At 43.4% G+C, this 17,556-nt stretch overlaps 1 protein-coding gene across 8 annotated transcripts in view; it reads left to right on the forward strand.

The window, feature by feature from the left end:
* The window catches only part of COL15A1 (collagen type XV alpha 1 chain), a 301,360-nt gene that overhangs the window by 226,111 nt on the left and 57,693 nt on the right, over window positions 1–17,556 (forward strand). For 7 of the 8 annotated variants that reach the window (XM_053259431.1, XM_053259434.1, XM_053259437.1 and 4 more), the window contains 8 exons: window positions 2,011–2,046; window positions 4,029–4,091; window positions 7,178–7,255; window positions 7,350–7,385; window positions 11,286–11,339; window positions 11,428–11,487; window positions 15,693–15,761; window positions 17,254–17,295. In XM_053259431.1, coding sequence (XP_053115406.1) covers window positions 2,011–2,046; window positions 4,029–4,091; window positions 7,178–7,255; window positions 7,350–7,385; window positions 11,286–11,339; window positions 11,428–11,487; window positions 15,693–15,761; window positions 17,254–17,295 — 438 coding nt within the window. The remainder of the gene's footprint in view (window positions 1–2,010; window positions 2,047–4,028; window positions 4,092–7,177; window positions 7,256–7,349; window positions 7,386–11,285; window positions 11,340–11,427; window positions 11,488–15,692; window positions 15,762–17,253; window positions 17,296–17,556) is intronic. The other variant, XM_053259430.1, reaches the window with a different exon arrangement.

Raw genomic sequence — 17,556 nt, forward strand, 5'->3', positions numbered from 1 at the left:
GAAGGGGGGCGCCATTTCTTAAAATTAAGAAAATGGCCACCAAAAACAAAATGGCCACCATGCATGCTCAAATGGCTTCTAAGAGGCCCTAGGCCATGCCATGCCTCGCAGAGGCCATTTGAGCATGTGCAGTGGCCATTTTGTTTTCTGAGGCCATTAAAAAAAAAATCAAATGGCCACTGCATGTGCTCAAATGGTCCCTGTGAGGCCCTAGGCCTTGCCAGGGCTCACAGAGGCCATTTGAGCACGCACTGCAGCTTCCAAAATGGCCACCAAGCCGATCTTTGCAGGCCTGAACAGGCCCGAAAATCAGCCCGGGACGGGCTGTGGTGGTGAATTAAAGGCCAGTGGAGGAGGGGGAATGGTGAGTTTGTCTTTGAATCAGTGTGAAATCCTTAGTATAAGGCCCACTGGGAGTTTCTTGCTCTCTTTCTCTCATTTTAACTGTCTTTCTGAAATACTAGAATACATTCCAAGTGGTGACACAGTTTACTCTGCATATCCTTTAATTATTTTCAGAGTATCTTGGAAAAGTCAAGTTCTCTATTTATTTTTAAAACTCATGTAATAGTGATGCTACAATGCAGAGTAGAGAATTAGACAGGCACTTCAGTTTAGTTTTCCAAATATACTTCCACATAGTATTTGAGCCCCAACATACTGAAATTTGTAGTTTCCCAGCATTTTTGGGTCTGGCTATGTCCACTGCTAAATAGTTTTTGAAATATTAAAAGAATAACGAGCTTGACTTGTATTTTTGAGCTGATATTATGGTAAAGTTATCTGAAAGATGGGTGTCAGATGTTTGGACAGGGGGCGCAATTTCAGTGCTTGCCCTAGGTGCTATTTTCCCTAGATACGCCTCTGGAAAGTATCTCATAGCCCCTTAAAGGGCTACTGGCAAAGCCCAGGAGGAGCCTTATAACAGGGAGGGTGGGAGAGTGCACTCTCTGTCCCACCCACATGACTGCTGGTGCTCTAAAATGGGCACCTACAAGGACGCCTAAAAGGTCCTAGCCATGCAGTCATTGACCAGTTGAGATCAGTAGTGGTTGGATGGTAAGGACCCAGCTGGTTGACCTCACCCATGTGGTGTTGGGCTTTTCAATGTTTCAGCAGCACTATATGATGAAACCATGGAAAAGCCATTTGCATGCCACTTCTGTAACTAGAGTTACCCATTCTGACTGAATCAATTCCTGGAGATTTCTTTCTCTAACATTTTTTCCAAACGTTTTCACAATATCAAGCTATTAGAATCTTCAGGATTGCTTTCAGTAGTCACCTGAAGACGTATATTGATTCCTGGAGATTCCAGGCCAACCCTGGAGGATTGGTAACCCTAGTTGTCACATTTAAAAGGCACTTGGTTAAGGAGTCCTACCCCATGATATATGTGGGTTCTCTGTGGTTAGTTATGAGAGAAATTCTGCATCTGCATCCCAACTTTAAATGTTTCAGGATTGAGCCCTAGCGTGAATGCTAGTTGCAGGGTTGGGGCCTGGTGAGTTCTGTCACAAATTAGCTCTAAATTTTGCCTTTCAGAGAGCTGACAATGAATTCCGTATTAGGAAAGTTGTCAAATGCATAAATGCAGTTCAGAATAAAAACACTCACAAACTGCAGGTACCCAGAGACTGTGTGCTCCACTTAACAGGAGTTAATCTGTTAATCAGGAGGAGAGCTGGTCTTGTGCAAGCATGACTTGTCCCCTTAGCTGCAGGGTCCGCCTTGGTTGCATATGAATGGGAGACTAGAAGTTGTGAGCACTGTAAGATATTCCTCTTAGGGGATGGAGGCACGCTGGGAAGAGCAGAAGGTTTCAAGTTCCCTCCCTGGCTTCTCCAAGATAGGGCTGAGAGAGATTCCTGCCTGCAGACTTGGAGAAGCCGCTGCCAGTCTGTGAAGACAATACTGAGCTAAATAGACCAATGGTCTGACTCAGTATATGGCAGCTTCCTATGTTCCTGTGTTCCTAATCTCCATGTGCTTTTTTGTTGCATTTTCCAGGGTCCAGATGGTAAGCCTGGCCTGCCAGGATTTCCTGTAAGCACTCTCTACATTTTTAAACAGTAAATAAATATGTAAAATGATCCCACAGATGTTGCAGCATTTGTTATGGTGCAAAATTTATATAATGCTTGACAGACTCTTAGAAGCTTTTAAAATAAGGCCAAAAAATAAAATGAACCAATAATATCAATCTGAGTAAAATTATTGAAGAACTGTTTGGATTGTCGGTGGTGGCTTCTGGGTGTTAAGTTTCCTTTCGAGTGAAATGCAGAGTATTGTTTTGTTCCCCTCACTTGACTTCATTAAGTTTAAATCGGATGGCTCTCTTTTAATTAAAGTAATAACAGCAGCACTTTGGAAGTGTATTTCACATAAAATGTAAGAGAGATGGGACCTGGATGGAGGGGGCGATTGCCATCATGCCCTATTTCTAATGTTCCCAGAGGCCTCTGGCTGGCAGCTTTTGAAGAAAATGATTGGTGAACTATAGATCGGAGCCAATTAGGCAGTGTTATGCTCCTTTACTGTATGGTTTTGATATAAGCACAGTTCATGTTATGTGGGAGTTATCGTAGTTTTACCTCACCACTCTGGTAAAATTTAAATAAGTGGCTCATGTGAGCAGCTGGGCTGCCCCACTAATGGGCTATTTCTCCGTGTAAACTGCCCTGAGCCATTTTTGGAAAGGCGGTATAGAAATCAAATCAAAATAAATAAATAAATAAATAAATAAATGAGGCCAGGTGAGGTGGCCACCTCAGTTGGCAGAAGCAGTGGAGCTGCCTTCTTCCCCCACTGTCTCCTACTGCACCCTCCCAGGCTTACCCAGTGGTAGTGCTTTCCACCTCCTCCTTTACATGGAAAATACCATTGTGATCACTGCCACAGAACATTCTCTACTTGCCTGTCCTACCAGCTACAAGCTTTCCCCCTTGGGGCACAGAAAAAGGGAAGACATCTAAAATTTAGTTTTGGGGTGTGTTTGTTGTAATTCACCCCCACCCCACCCCCAAAACCCCCCTCACCCTAGAAATGCTTTTCTCAGCAACATCCCTTGCCTCAAGAGTGATGTGTATACCATCCCAAATGATACATTATGGGGATGTCATTGACCCATGTCTTCTCCCATGACTCCCTGGCAATGTGTAGTTGAAACAACAACAGTAGCAGTTTCCTCTGTCCCACAAGCAGCAACCAATTAAGTGGAGAAGAGAAACATGGGACTCCCCCAGGCCTGCAGGACTCCTACCAGAAATAAAATGTGGGGCTGTGATGCTTTTGTGCAAGTTCCAAGTGAAATCTTACTGTACAGATGCTTCTGCAGGCCTCCCAGTGTGATCTTACCCTCTCAGTGTGATCTTACCAGAGACAAAAGTTTGGGCGGTATATAAGTTAAACAAACAAACAAACATGGATGCATATATACACATGCTGAGCAGGGACCTCAAACCATTTTCATAGCAGCTGCAAAATAAAATCTACCTTCCTCCTCGCCTGATTCATCCTCTTTAAGAGAGGCATAAGGGCTGTCTTAGCTTCCCAGTCCCTTTGAATACATTTCAAAATTCCCTCCTTCTGTGTTTCCCCCCTCCCTCTTCCCTTCCCCTAGCCAATGGGGACACAGTTGCCCATGACATCATTTGATTTGTATGAGAACAAGCCAACCAGCATGCAAGGAGATTGCAAGCCAACCGAAGCCAGTTGCAGAAAACCAATCCCAAGGGGGAAACAGGCCTCCAAAATGGTGCTCAAAATGTCAAAACCTTTTGATCAAAACAGGATTGTTTTGTTTTGAGCTCAAAACAGGCCTTTTTTAAAAAAGGGGTGTTTTGTTTTGAGTTCAAAATGGCCCATTTTGAGTTAAAATGTTTCTACGTCAGAACATTTTGCTCATCTCTAGTATTGTATGGTTTGGCCCTAAAATATCAGGTATTGATCACCTTTAGCAATATGCAGAAGCTGTCAAATCTTAATATTCTTCTGGTTTATATGAAGTCTACTATACTTCTTTTTAGGGCCCTAGGGGACCAAAAGGAGATACTGGACCATCTGGTTTACCGGGACAGAAAGGAATGCAGGTAAGACAGAAACAGGCAGTAGGCCAACAACATTTACAATTAGTGCTGTGAAGCACCTGGGCCATTGAAAACACTTTCCAATGTTTGAACACCGTTGATTGTTCCAGGTTTTGGAGTACTCTAGGTGCTGTCGTTTTCAACACTCTCCAAAAGTGCTGCTTTTTAAGCACACTGATACTGCATTTGGCAGGCATTTAACCATTGGCTGTATGAATGGCATCTTGCTTCTCTTGTACTGAAGTCACCCCCCATATGACCACCCCAGTGCCCTATGCGTAGGGAACTGGAGTAAATTGCCTGGTTTTTTGGGGGGGGGGAGACAGAAACCATTTGTCACTTCTCCCATTCTTCAGATTGCACCCAAAGTGGGACAAAGCATGGGCAGCTGTAAGAGCACATATCCTTGCTCCTGTGGCAAGCAGCTCCATGGCTTGCTTTTTTTTGTGGTTTGCATGTGCCTTCCCAAGTGGTCATGCTTTTAAATTCCTGTCCATCTACCTTAATAGTGTGTGAGATATTTTCCTCTTATCTAAAATAGTCCCAGATTCTTCAAAGAGCCATGCAAATCTAGCTCAGAAGTGAATTTCAAACTCATTTTAAAAAGACAAACAAAACAACCCTGAATAGCAAACAATGGCTGACCAAGGGTTACGGTGATACAGACTTGAAAATCAAAATTGTACATAAGAAAAACTCCTCTGCTGTCTGCGTGTTGCAGTCAGGCAGCTAAAACAGCAGCAGAGGTCTTTGTGCAGTGAAATTGTTTAAAAAGCCAACTTTGTTTCGGACTGTTTCAGATGATAGTCCAAACTGGCCATCATGGACACAGCAGGGGAGAGTGTGGGTGCACATGTCTTCTCCCACTACTACCCAGTACGCTATCTCCTAATCACAATTTACTACATTAATATAACGTGCATTAAGGGGCAGTTTGGATGACCCTGTGACATGCCAGGTGGAAGGGAGACACGCATACTTGCTCTCCTTCCTTACACCTTTACAACTGAGTATTGTCGGAACCAGCCCATAGAAAGAGGAATGCAAGTTGATTGTGCCCTTTTTCCAAACATCCTCCTATTATGTTTCGCGTAAGAACATCTGTTCTAGAACAGCAGCAAGTTTAGTTAGAGTTAAGTGTCTAAGCAAGAGTAGTAATGTATGTGGCTTTAATTTAGTCTGCAAGACACTGTTGTCTGTAAAGTGCATTACAAACTTTACCTGATTGGTTAACACAATAATCCAAAATGTCAAGTCACCAGAAGTTGCTTGCTGCATTCAGTGCACCTTTAGTTTAGGGCTGAATCCTGGTTATCTATCCTTCTTAAATGCTAGTTAACCAGAAATGTTTGACCAGGATTGCCCTGGAATCCTGGGTTCTCACAATCAACTCCAGATGGCTCACTAATACTGATTAACTCTTTAACCAGGATCCTTGTGGCTGTGTGAACCTAGCCAGTATAACATTCAAAAGCTCAAAAAATAGGCAGTCCTTAATAGAAAGATGGCATTCCTGAACACTTTCTTGCCAAAGCAATTCTATGATTCTGCATTACCACAGCACATGAAGAATTTGCAATAGCAACAGAGAGCTAACAGTGCATTATTTTGCTGCAGGGTGAGCTCAGTTTTGCAGCTAAAAGGACAGATATACAAGACGGCTGGCTCAACCATTGGTCTTGGCCCTCTCCTTATGTTTCAGGTGGCCTCTCTGCCTCTCTTTTTTTCAGAAAGTGTTCAGAGTTTAACCCTTAAAAGAAACAAGTGTATTTGGACTGAACTTTATAAAAGTGTTTCCGATCGGCCCAACCCCTCTATTTATGTTACATTTGTCTTCTTCCTGTGATGACAATGATATTCCTACTTACTACTGTATTTACCTGAATAGAAGGAGACTCTGAATTTAAGATGATGCCTTAAAAGATAAGAGGTTAAATACCTGCATTTAACCTGTATTTAAATACAGGTTAAATATAACTGGAACACCAACAAATGGCGCAGCGGGGAAGTAACTTGCCTAGGGAGCAAGAGGTTGCTGGTTCGAATCCGCACTGGTATGTTTCCCAGACTATGGGAAACACTTATATTGGACAGCAGCGATATAGGAAGGTGCTGAAAGGCATCATCTCATACTGCGCGGGAGATGGCAATGGTAAACCCCTCCAGTATTCTACCCAAGACAACCACACAGTTCTGTGGTCACCAGGAATTGACACCGACTCGATGGCACAGCTTTACCTTTACTTTTAAAATACAACTGACCCAGGCGTGGCTCGTGAATGCGCATCCGGGGGGCGGGGCGGGGGGTGGCTTCTTTAAGGTAAACGGAGCCAGTGCTCCGTGCTGCCCAGCAGCCCCCGCGGCGGGGAATCGCCTCCGCCACTCACCTGGCCGCTGGCGGGGGCTCGCCTCTGCGGGAGCCTGGTGAGTGGTGGAGGCAATTCCCCGCCGCGGGGGCTGCTGGGCGGCACGGAGCACCAGCTCCATTTACTTTAAATCAGCCGCCCATCGCCCCCCCGGATGCGCATTCACGAGCCGCGCCTGAACTGACCATGCAAATGGCTGCCACATATGTGCAGAGACCATGTGTGTGCCAGCATTGCACAGGAGCAGCTAGGAGATGCCTCGCCGGTGCATGGGCATAGCTGGGGGGAGCACCAGGATGACGGCAATGGCAGCAGGTGGAGGAGGATCAGGTATGGACCAGCTCTCCTCTGCTTTAAAGGGGCTTTTTAAGCCCTCGGTTTGAAAGGGATGTACTCCACAATTCAGCAGCTGAATCGTGATTCGGTACATCCCTAGTCTTGGATTTGGGTAAATACGGTATCCTTGAACTATCTGTGCAGGATGAGATCTCTCTTACAGATGTATTTTTGTTTCATTGGCAAAAAAAGAGAGGGCTGGTAAGTCGTTCCTGCTGTGCATCCATCCATTAATTTTGTTCTCATTCGGATTATGCTATTGCAAGCCAGATTCATGCCAGCTGTTTCTTAATTTGTATGAATAAGCTGATGCACTAGTAATAGCTAAATAGTATGTGTTTTTTATTTTATGGAAACACCAAGCCAACTATTTTGTACCTTTTGTAGGGTGAAAAGGGTGAACCAGGAGCTATCGTTGCTTCGACAGACTCTCTAACAGAATTGATAAGAAGGCCAGGAGAGAAGGTAGCTGAATTATGTTTGAATGTCATTGCTAGCTCCGTCACCTAGATGATGCACTGTTCTTTCTCATCATTAATATAACTTTTTCCCCTCACAGGGTGAACCTGGAATTATGGGACCACGAGGACAAATGGTGAGCTTCTTAAATTATTTTTAATCAGTTCATGCTCTCTGTGAATAGACGCCCTGCATAAGTGAAGAGAGCACTTGAAGAAGACGACACTCCTCCAGCTGAGGAGAGAGGGCGGATACACAGGACAGTATGCACAGCGGTTTGCAGTTTTGAATTGGCAAAGAGAAGCAGCTTGTGGAGGGTTTCTAGCTGGAGTTAAGTGGAACTAACTTTCAAGAGTTAGCAGCTTTCAAGAGTCTGTGTAAGTTGTTCTTTGGGGGTGTGCTGTCCACTGTAGGGATACCAATTTCCTTCCATTACACTCTGTTTGCATATTTGTAAATAGAGCAAATACTACAAAGATAGCCTAAGTATCCATTGCTCTCTTAGTTTCCTGTGAATAAAACAAGTGCTTATAAGATATACTGTAATGTGGTTTTGAATATATCCAAAAATATATCCTTGCTGTGAATCTTGCCCCTTCCACCCCAAAACTCTTTAACTCCCACTGAAACCTGAAATGGTGTGCCTGCCTTGCAAAGACTGCTGAAAGAGGAGGATTTTTCAAACAAACAAACAAACAAACAAATTACTGTTCCTCCCCTGTGTAGCCCCATGGTAGTTATCCACAGGCTAGCCATGGAATAAATAAGACAAATTTACAAATGCAAAGTGCATATTCCAAAATGCATTCCACCCTGCCTTTTCAGCATCATAAAAAGCATTTTGGGTGGAGAGACTTAGAACTAAGTGGAGTGCTCTTTGAAAGGTCATATGTTTAAATTTTAGCTGTTCCTTAGGATTTGGCATGTGTAATCAACATTTAACAATTTAGCAGTGCTTCTGGAGTGGGAATGCATTACTTTAAGCTTTGGCACTCTTGTGCACAAAGACCCAACACCTTTGGCACTTCGTTGGGAGCCCAGAGCAGAGCAGCACGGGGCTGGGGTGGTGGTGGTGATGGTGGTGGTCTACACTGACTACATTATGCTGCAGAATAATTGGGCCGCTATACTGTATATTAATAAAGGCAAGCATTAAGTGCAGAATCAGTTTACACCCTACAAAATCCCTGACATTAGAAGAATCATTCAGATCTCAAGCAAAGCAGTAGTGATGTGAATAAGAGCTATTCAACAACAATGAAGACTCACTGTCTCAAAACAAACTTATGCCCTTGGACAATTTGTTGAGTTCTTTATTTTCATGAGCATTTAATATAAAGGACTGGTACTGAAGAAGAAAATGTAACAACTGAAATAATTCTGGATGCAGGGATGGGGTGAAAACAGCCAAGAGCTTTTCAGAGGAAGGTGCTGTCTTGCAAGGCCATGCTGTGCCTATCCATTTATAGTATTCACTAGGGTTAAGCACAGATTAAAGACTGCAGGATCTGAGCCATACCTCTGTCTTTGCATTCTTTTTGGCCTCTTACAGCCTGAGCTTAAGCATGTTTACTCAGAAATAACCCATTTAGATCACTGGAACTTGCTGCATAGTAAGTTTGCTTAGGATTGCAGCCATAGAGGGAGTAGTTAAAATCAGTTGCCATGTGACTGGCAAATGGATTTTGTGCATAATGTCATTCTTTCTTCTTCATGGTCTCTAGGCAGTCACACACACAGGAAATCTGCGCCTGTTCAAAGCAATATCCAGAAGCTTCTAGAGTCTTGTAAAGTGTTCTAGCCCCCACCCTCAAGTGATGAGGCCCCATGCATTGTGTGTGCCTCAAGGGTGGGAATAACTCCCCACACATTGTTTTACTTGTGGTTTGTTTCTGTATATTTAGTTGTTGTTTTGTTATGTTCTACCACCCCAAAAATGGGGGAACGGGGTATTCCTTTAAATTTCCCATTTTCGTTATATAGCATTTTGTGACACTTTCCGGAAGTGCCGTGGTTGCCATGTGAAATGACCCTTCTCCAATCCCTTGTCTCTTTTGTGTTGGTGAGGTTCACAAAGTGGACTTCAGCCTGCATTGTTTAAAATTCTTGAAGCAAGCCTGCAGGAATTGAAAATCAACCCCTTCTGGGATTTTGCCTATTCTGACTGCTTCAAGATCAAAGACCTTTTTCCAGGTGTTAATTTTGGTACCAACTGTGTGGACACATTCATATATATGAGTGACTGATAGGCCATGAGCTGGGAATTGGATAAAATGTCATGGATGAGTGCATCTATGGGGTCAGTAGTAAGAGTCATGCAAGTTTGCTGATGCTTCCTGCCTCTCCGTCTTAACTGACTATACAGGAGAACCTCGTTATTCGCGGAACCGCTATCCGCATATCAGTGGGGTATCTCATTGACACCTGTTTCCAGTATCTGCAGGTATGAAGGGGTTAAAACCCAAATATCCATGGTATCTAGAGGGCCAGAAGTGACTTTTCGAGGTCACTTTTGCCCTCTATTTTGTCTCCCCTCTACTTGGGGAGCCATTTGGCTGCTTTCCTTCAGAAAATGAACTTTTGGGACTATTTTTCATGACTTTCTGCAAATTGGGGGAGCATTTGTGGGGCATTCCTCGGCACACGGGGGATTCCTGACCACAAACGGACCCTGCAGAGCATGCCACAGTAAGGTGTGTTTTTTTAAAAGTAATTTTGACATTTTGGGACATTTCCCCCCTCCCCCCCATTTCCCCTCAATTTTGGAAATTAACCCCCCTTTCCCCATAGCAATAATGACTCATTACTCACGGTTCCGTTACTCATAGCAGTAGGCAAGGAACAGAACTCCTGCAAGTAATGAGGTTCTCCTGTATCGGTCACTTGAATGTGACCACATTTCGATACCAAAGCTGACACCTGAACACAAGTCTTTGATCTTGAAGCAGCTGGTAACATCCGATACCATTGATCCCTTCTGGTAACATCCAAGAAGGGATAAAATCACAAGTGGGCCAAGCCCCACAAGAAGTCAAAAGCTTGTGATAAAAATGAGAAGAAAAAGGAGTGTCATGATTTTTTCCTATTCCATTTTCTTTACACATCAGTGAGTTGGAACCAAAGGTTAACCTACAATTACTTCAACCGATTTTTAAAAAAATCTTCTATGAATCAGACATGGTTTTGGAAAAGTATTCTCCTTCTCTCTCCCCACAACCCCAACACAGACAACAAGATATACAGAAGCAGTTAGATACAGCAGAAAGGCTCAGACCTTTCTTGCTTGCAGAAGCCATTGCTGGTCCCATTTTCACCTCTTCAAAGGGCTGGTTTAGTAAGGAAAAAGGACAATAAATCCAGCCTATCACTAGGGCAAGATATTTTACTGGACACTTCCGAGTCGGCTGTAAGACTGTACCTCTGCAGATTTCCATAAATGTAAGCCCCACTGATATCAGTGGAACTGCTTCAAAGTAGGGATGTGCATGGAACCGGTCAGGGGTGGTTTGAAGGTGGGGGGTGCATCTTTAAGGGTGGAGGAGGGTGCACTTACCCCTCCCTCTGCTTCCCCCCACTGGTGTACCGTTTGTTTAATGTCCATTGGGCACCGGAAGAATCGGTAGACTTTAAATCCAATGGACTTTAAGAAAATGGAGCGCCGGCAGGGGAAAAGTGGAGGGATGGGTAAGTGCATCCTCCCCCACCCTTAAAGATGCACCCCCCCACCTTCGAACTGGCAGAACCACCTGCCGTTCAAACTGGTTTAGAGGCCCATAAAGGGCCTCCGAACTGGTTCCATGCACATCCCTACTTCAAAGTAGCTGAACCCAGAAATCATATTCTTTTTCTTCAGAACAATTGGTTTTATGAAAATGTTATTTATGAAAATGTAATTAATTCACCTACTAAAACTCATGAGATGAATAGCCAGTTAAAAATTAAGGTGCACTTGCAGACACAAGCACACTGAATATATTATACCATCTATCCATTTTTTTCCTTTCCCCTCCCTTATCCCACTACTTTCCATCTTTAGGGACCAATTGGACCTCCAGGACTTAAAGGAGAACTTGGTTTCCCCGGCCGGCCTGTATGTACATATTTTCTATGGGGTTTTAAATTCTATTATTTTTTAAGCATTACTTTTACATAGGCACTAAAGTATTTTTCCCCTCCAGGGACGCCCTGGCCTGAATGGATTGAGAGGCATGAAAGGTGAACGGGGTGTAACATTATATGTAAGTTCTATAGAAATGAAGAGTTTCCTTTAATTTTATGAGAAAATGAAACTCTAGTCAGGACAGACAAAAGGAAGCACCTATACACACAAAGCATAATTAATATGGCATTCACTGCTGCAGGATAGTGTGATGGGCACTTGATTAGATGACTATAAAAAGGGACTAAGACAAATGCATAGAAGATCAGTCTATCTGTAGCTACTAGCCAAATGTAACCTTCACACTCAGGAATAGTGTTCTTCTAAATATCAGTTGCTGGGTGGGCGGCCATATAGCTGTTGTCTTCATGCTCTTCTTCCGGTCTCGACTGACTTCCCTGCAGAATTTACTCATTGGTCGGGTCCGAAACCCTCACTGCTTGACTATGTCACTATTACCTATAGCTTGGCCTCGCGGGTGAGTAATTTTCGAGTTCTCCCCCGCTCTGAGAGCAATCACTTCCCGATGCTTTTGACTCTCGGGTTGAAGGGCAGGGCACAACCAGTGGGTACTCAGGAGCCGTGCCTAGACCAGGGCTGGGTTCCCCAGAAGGTAAGATGGTCCGAGGCCCAAGCTAGGCGACTTACTGACGCACTTAATTCAACTAATCTTTCCCATCTTCGTGACATAATCATTGCAGGGTCTGCCACTTCTCTGACGAGATCTGTGCTAGACTGCTATGAGAGCATTTTGTCTCTATTGCTCCCTGTTCTTGTTAATTTTTCTCCTCCATCCATTAATTGTTTAAAGTTCTCCTCCCATCCATGGTTTGACAAGGAGTGTGTAGTTGGAAAAAGAAACTTACTCAGAGCTCTTAAGTGTTATGCCGAGGGCACATCTAACATTACTACACAGGAGCTTCACGCTATGAAATCACAATATAAGCAACTACTAAAATTTAAGAGATTCCAGTTAGTTAAACGCAATTGGGCTGAACTAATAGAGGCTGCTAAATCCAAAAGCTCCACCATATTCTGGAGGCTAGCCTCACCCGTGTTAAATAGAGCTCCTACACCTCCTTCATTTATTATATCTGCAGAGGTGTGGGAACGTCATTTTACCAGTATGTATAAGAAATCAGATGCAGCAGTGTGTAACATTGATTTAAATATCGATGCTCTGCCTCCCTGGGAGCCTGTCTCCTGCATAGAAGTTGAAAATCTCATTAAACAATCTAAAAAAGGCAAAGCCCCTGGAATTGACTATATTTCCATTGAAATTTTGCTAGCAAATTTGGATTGGTGGGTTCCGATGCTAACTTCTCTCTTCATGTATATAGATTTAACAGCTAAAATACCGAAGGACTGGGGAGTAGCTATCTTAATCCCCATTTATAAAAAAGGGAAACGTGACAATCCTGCTAATTATCGACCCATAAGCCTCTTAAACATAATCAGCAAACTATACGCCAAACATCTATTAGGTAAACTGACTGAGTGAATGGAATCTAACAATGTTTTAGCTTCTGAACAAGCTGGCTTTTGACCGGGCCGGTCCACCATAGAGCATGCCTTTACCCTCCAATTTTTAGCAGCCAAATACACACAAAACCCTGGCTCTGCTCTCTACGTAACCTTTATTGATTTAAAGTCAGCTTTGGACCACATTTCTAGGGAAAGACTTTGGATGAAATTGAAAGAACTATCAATTGACACCTGCCTTCTGCTATTAATTATTAATCTACACAAGGATTCTTGTCTAAAGGTTCAATATACACCAAGAGGTCATTTATCCTCAAAAATTTCAACCTTTAGAGGAGTAAGACAGGGCTGCATATTGGCACCTATCTTATTTGACATTTATATCAATTCTGTAGTGTCCCGTCTTTCGACTCCTGCTATCCACCCTCCAAAATTGGCCAATAGACATGTTCCCATTCTTCTATACGCAGATGATATGGCCATCATGACTCAGACCCCCATAGGATTAAAACGTGCCCTTGGTATATTATATGATTTTTGTTGGGAGGAATCCATTGAGGTCAATTACCACAAAACGGAAATCTTAGTGTTTGCCAAACGTCCAAGATATCACAATTGGGTTATGCAGGGGCACAAAATCGAGCAGGTCAACTCGTTTAAATATCTTGGAGTTGTCTTCCAGTCTTCTGGCTTACGAAATGCCCACTTAAATTTGACTATACAAAATGCTCAGATTTCTACAAACAAAATAAAATCATTTCATTTTATGAGAGGGGCCTCATTAATCCCAGCGATGATTAAGTTATTTGTTGCTAAAGTTTATCACTTATTTTTTTATGGTACCCAATTGGGGCCCCCCAGTAATTTTGGCCCACTGGAAACTGTACAGTCTAAATTTATTAGAGCTATTCTTCAAGTTCCTCCCTGCGTTCCCAATTATCTCACCAGACGAGAAGTTGGACTTGCTAGGGTTGAATCGGGTTACTGGACCTGTATTATAAAGTTTTGGTTAAAACTGGTTTTTGCCAATGTAGGTCTGGCTTCCCTGGTAATGATTGATTATTTTAACCATAAGTGGAAGACCTTGGTTACAAATAAACTTCTTCAACTTGGGTTCTACCAGGAGGAAATTCTTAGATTAGGACATGATCAGGCCTGGCAGGTTATTAAGCAGCGTATTGCTGATACAGAATTACAAACAGATACAGCCCGTCTAAGGAGTGGTATCTATCTGGGGAAACAACTTTTTAATTCCAAACCGGCAGCATATTTAGATAATATTCTTATCCCTAAATTTAGGCGCTCATTTACTCTTGCCCGCCTAAACGCCCTTCCTACGGCTGTTAGGGATGGTAGATACAAAGGGATTCCATATAACTTAAGAATTTGCCCCTGTGGAATGGGTGCTGTAGAAACTACTCCTCATGTTATTTTATATTGTAAATTTTACAGTGATGCTAGTTTAAAACTAATTTCTCCTCTCCTGGGGAAGTTTCCAGGGCACTCTGATGTATTTTACTTAGAGTTTTTGCTATCCAATTTTTGTAAAGAGATTACCTTCAATGTGGCTAGGTTTTGCTACATTGTTTGTACTATACGTTGTAGTCTCATGTAATATCTTTTCTTTTCTTTTTTCTCTCCCCTCTTTGTTGTTGTTGTACTGTCTGATCTACGATTGTAATAAAGTTACTTACTTACTTCTTCCTGAAAGTATGTATGACTGCCCATTGCTGGAAACAGGATGCTGGGTGTGATGGACGGATCCAGTAGAGTTCTTCTTGTGTTCTTATGTCCTAGTCCCATGCTGGGATGTGTCTGTTTTTATACAAAGACTTGCAGAAGGTGTCACAATAACTCACATTATAACTTGATTTCCAGGAGCACACAAATTGTTCATTTACACTTTCTTCAAGGGTTCTAGGGCTGCTTTGCATATGCATGTTTATCATTTTATCACTGAACCAACTTCAGCCGTACACAGTGATTCATCAGGTATTCAGGAACTCTCCTGTTTTTGCTTCTTGCTTAGGGCTGCAAAAACGGGACATGTCGAAGACCTGGTGGATTGCATTCAGGCTGAAGTGAATGGAGTGAAACAGACCTGTACAACTTGTGATCCACCATTCAAAATTGTACAGGCCTGCCTCATTCCATTCCCTTCAGTTACCTGTGCTGGCTTGATGCAGACCTGGGTTGGGAGAGTATATTTCTTTGTGCTCATTACCAATTTGCTCATTTCGCTTACCAAATAAAGAAGTTTTAGGAATGAACTGCTGGGAAAATGAAAATATATGCGGACATTGCCAGCCTCATTTCTCCATCTGAAATAGTGCTGGATTTCAAATTAGCCACTGTCCTGAATTAAACTGGAACAGAACAGGCCTCTTTGGTTAGGTCTCATGAGTCTTGTAAAGAGCTGTTTCAGTTGCTATAATCCAGAAAACAAGATTTCAAATAGGCTGGAAGCAAAATTTTCACATTCCTTCATATGCCCTTGACCTCTTGGGAATCAAATAGTGGTATACATAAATACATATCTTCTCACAAGTATAAAGTGATAAAGTTCACTTTGTGAACTTTTTGTTGAAAAGCAATATGTATTATAATACATAATAATGATTCATGTGCTTTCTTCAGCAAACAAGGAGAATGAAAGTTTGCTCTCTCTTCTTCTATACATTGAAGAAACTAAGATTTAAAATGGATGAAGCAGACTCATGCCCCTGTTCTGCAGGAGCCAGCTGAGTACAGGTGCTGAAGTTTGAGGGTACCTTTTAATGCCTTCCCCATTTGTCTTCCTAGGGTCCCCCTGGTTCGCGTGGACCGCCTGGGCCTCCAGGCCCCCCTGGCCGAGTGGTTTTTATTAAAGGAGTAAGTACATCCAAAATTGTCATCTTGTTTGATTATCCAGGTGCATGGGAGCATAGATGTGCCTATGGCTATTAGACTTGACAGTTAATTTTCAGAGGCAGGCAAAGGATTTCTGATTGCCAGGTGTCAAGGACAAGGAACATCATGGGATGGTTCTCTCCATTTTGCTCTGCTTGTGCACTTCTCAGGGGCTCACCACTGTTCTGATCCAACCCAGGCAGTTTTTTAATCATCTTTAGCGCTATTTTGACAATGCTGTTTGACACCTAAGTTTCCAGCTAGTTACAAAGGGAGAATCTTTGTAGAGCTGTACTTGAAAGATGCTCACTCTGGAGCCAAGTTACACCTTATTTGTAGGAGTGTGCACGGTTCAGTCCGGGCACAATGTAAAAGACCGCCAGACCGGTCCGGAGTTCCGGCGGTCCTGGAGGGCGGGGGCATGTAACTTTAAGGGGGGGGGAGTACTCCCCCCCCCGCTCTTCCCCCTCCGGCGCTGGTGCGTTTTAAAATCTTCCTGGGGCGGCAGAGTTCCTCCCTGCCGCCCCTGCCCCCGTCGTTGTCATCCAAAGCCTTCAAAGGAGTACAGCTAGCGGCGCGCATGTGCCCTGCGCAGTGTGCGCGCTCATCTTCGCCGCTGGCACGCTTGTGCCATGACATATGTGGCGCGCGCGTGCCAGCGGCAAGGACAAGGGCACGCGCCGCGCAGGGCACATGCACGCCGCTAGCTGTACTCCTTTGGAGGCTTTGGATGACGACGACGGGGGCAGGGGCGGCAGGGAGGAACTCTGCCGCCCCAGGAAGATTTTAAAACGCACCAGCGCCGGAGGGGGAAGAGCGGGGGGGGTAAGTACTGGTAAGTACTACCCCCCCCCCTTAAAGTTACATGCCCCCCAGTGCCGGACCACGCCTCCGTGGTTCCGTGCACATCCCTACTTATTTGCAAAGGTGTGTAACATGGAACCTTGAGTTCCATGTAAGTGTAACAGCAAATAAACAGCCTAATGGTCCTTTGTTTATTTTAAAAACCGCTTTGGGAGGGCACAGTTAGTAGCAGTGGTGGGCATGGGCAGTTTCTTGGTTCCAAAATACCTCCCCAAGTGGCTATGCTGCCTATGGAGTTTTTGCAAAGCTGAGGGTGGGGGCATGTTTTGCAGCCAGGAAACCTCTGTCAGGGAAAGGGTTAACTAACCTCTCCCTGGTTTCAGCTGGTTCCCTGCTCTTTTAAACAAAAAAGGGCTCTTAGACTACTAACATGTCATTTGCCCCTAAGAAACCTACCCTATTCACTGATTACCTATTCACCCTATTACCTCAAGTTGCAAAAACTATCATATGAGACAGTGTTCAGTGTCCAGACTGTTAAATATTCCCAACAGAATTAAAATATGACTGGGCTCTGGAGAGGGAGCTGATCAGGTAATTGTCATTAATCTATTGCTTTTTTAAAACAGTCATTATTTATTGTCTTCATTTTCCTTCAAATTTTGAATAGACAGTTTTCCCAGTTTCTCCCAGGCCTCAGTGCAAAACACCAGTAAGTCATATACAGTGCCTGTGTTAATATTGTTTGCTGGTATATGTGTGTGTTTGTGTTTGTGTGCGTGTGTGTGCACACAAACACATCTGGTCATGAGGACTAATAACACAAATATAAACCCATTCTCTTCAGTTTTACCTATCCTTTTTTGCTCTTTTGACTGTTGCTTTATCACTCACCTTAATAACACTGTATACTGATTGTATGCCTTTAGGGTAGGACCTGACCTTAAAGGTAAACGATCGTGGTGATCAAATA

This window comes from Hemicordylus capensis, chromosome 6, assembly GCF_027244095.1.
Source record: "Hemicordylus capensis ecotype Gifberg chromosome 6, rHemCap1.1.pri, whole genome shotgun sequence".
NCBI classification, from domain to species: domain Eukaryota; kingdom Metazoa; phylum Chordata; class Lepidosauria; order Squamata; family Cordylidae; genus Hemicordylus; species Hemicordylus capensis.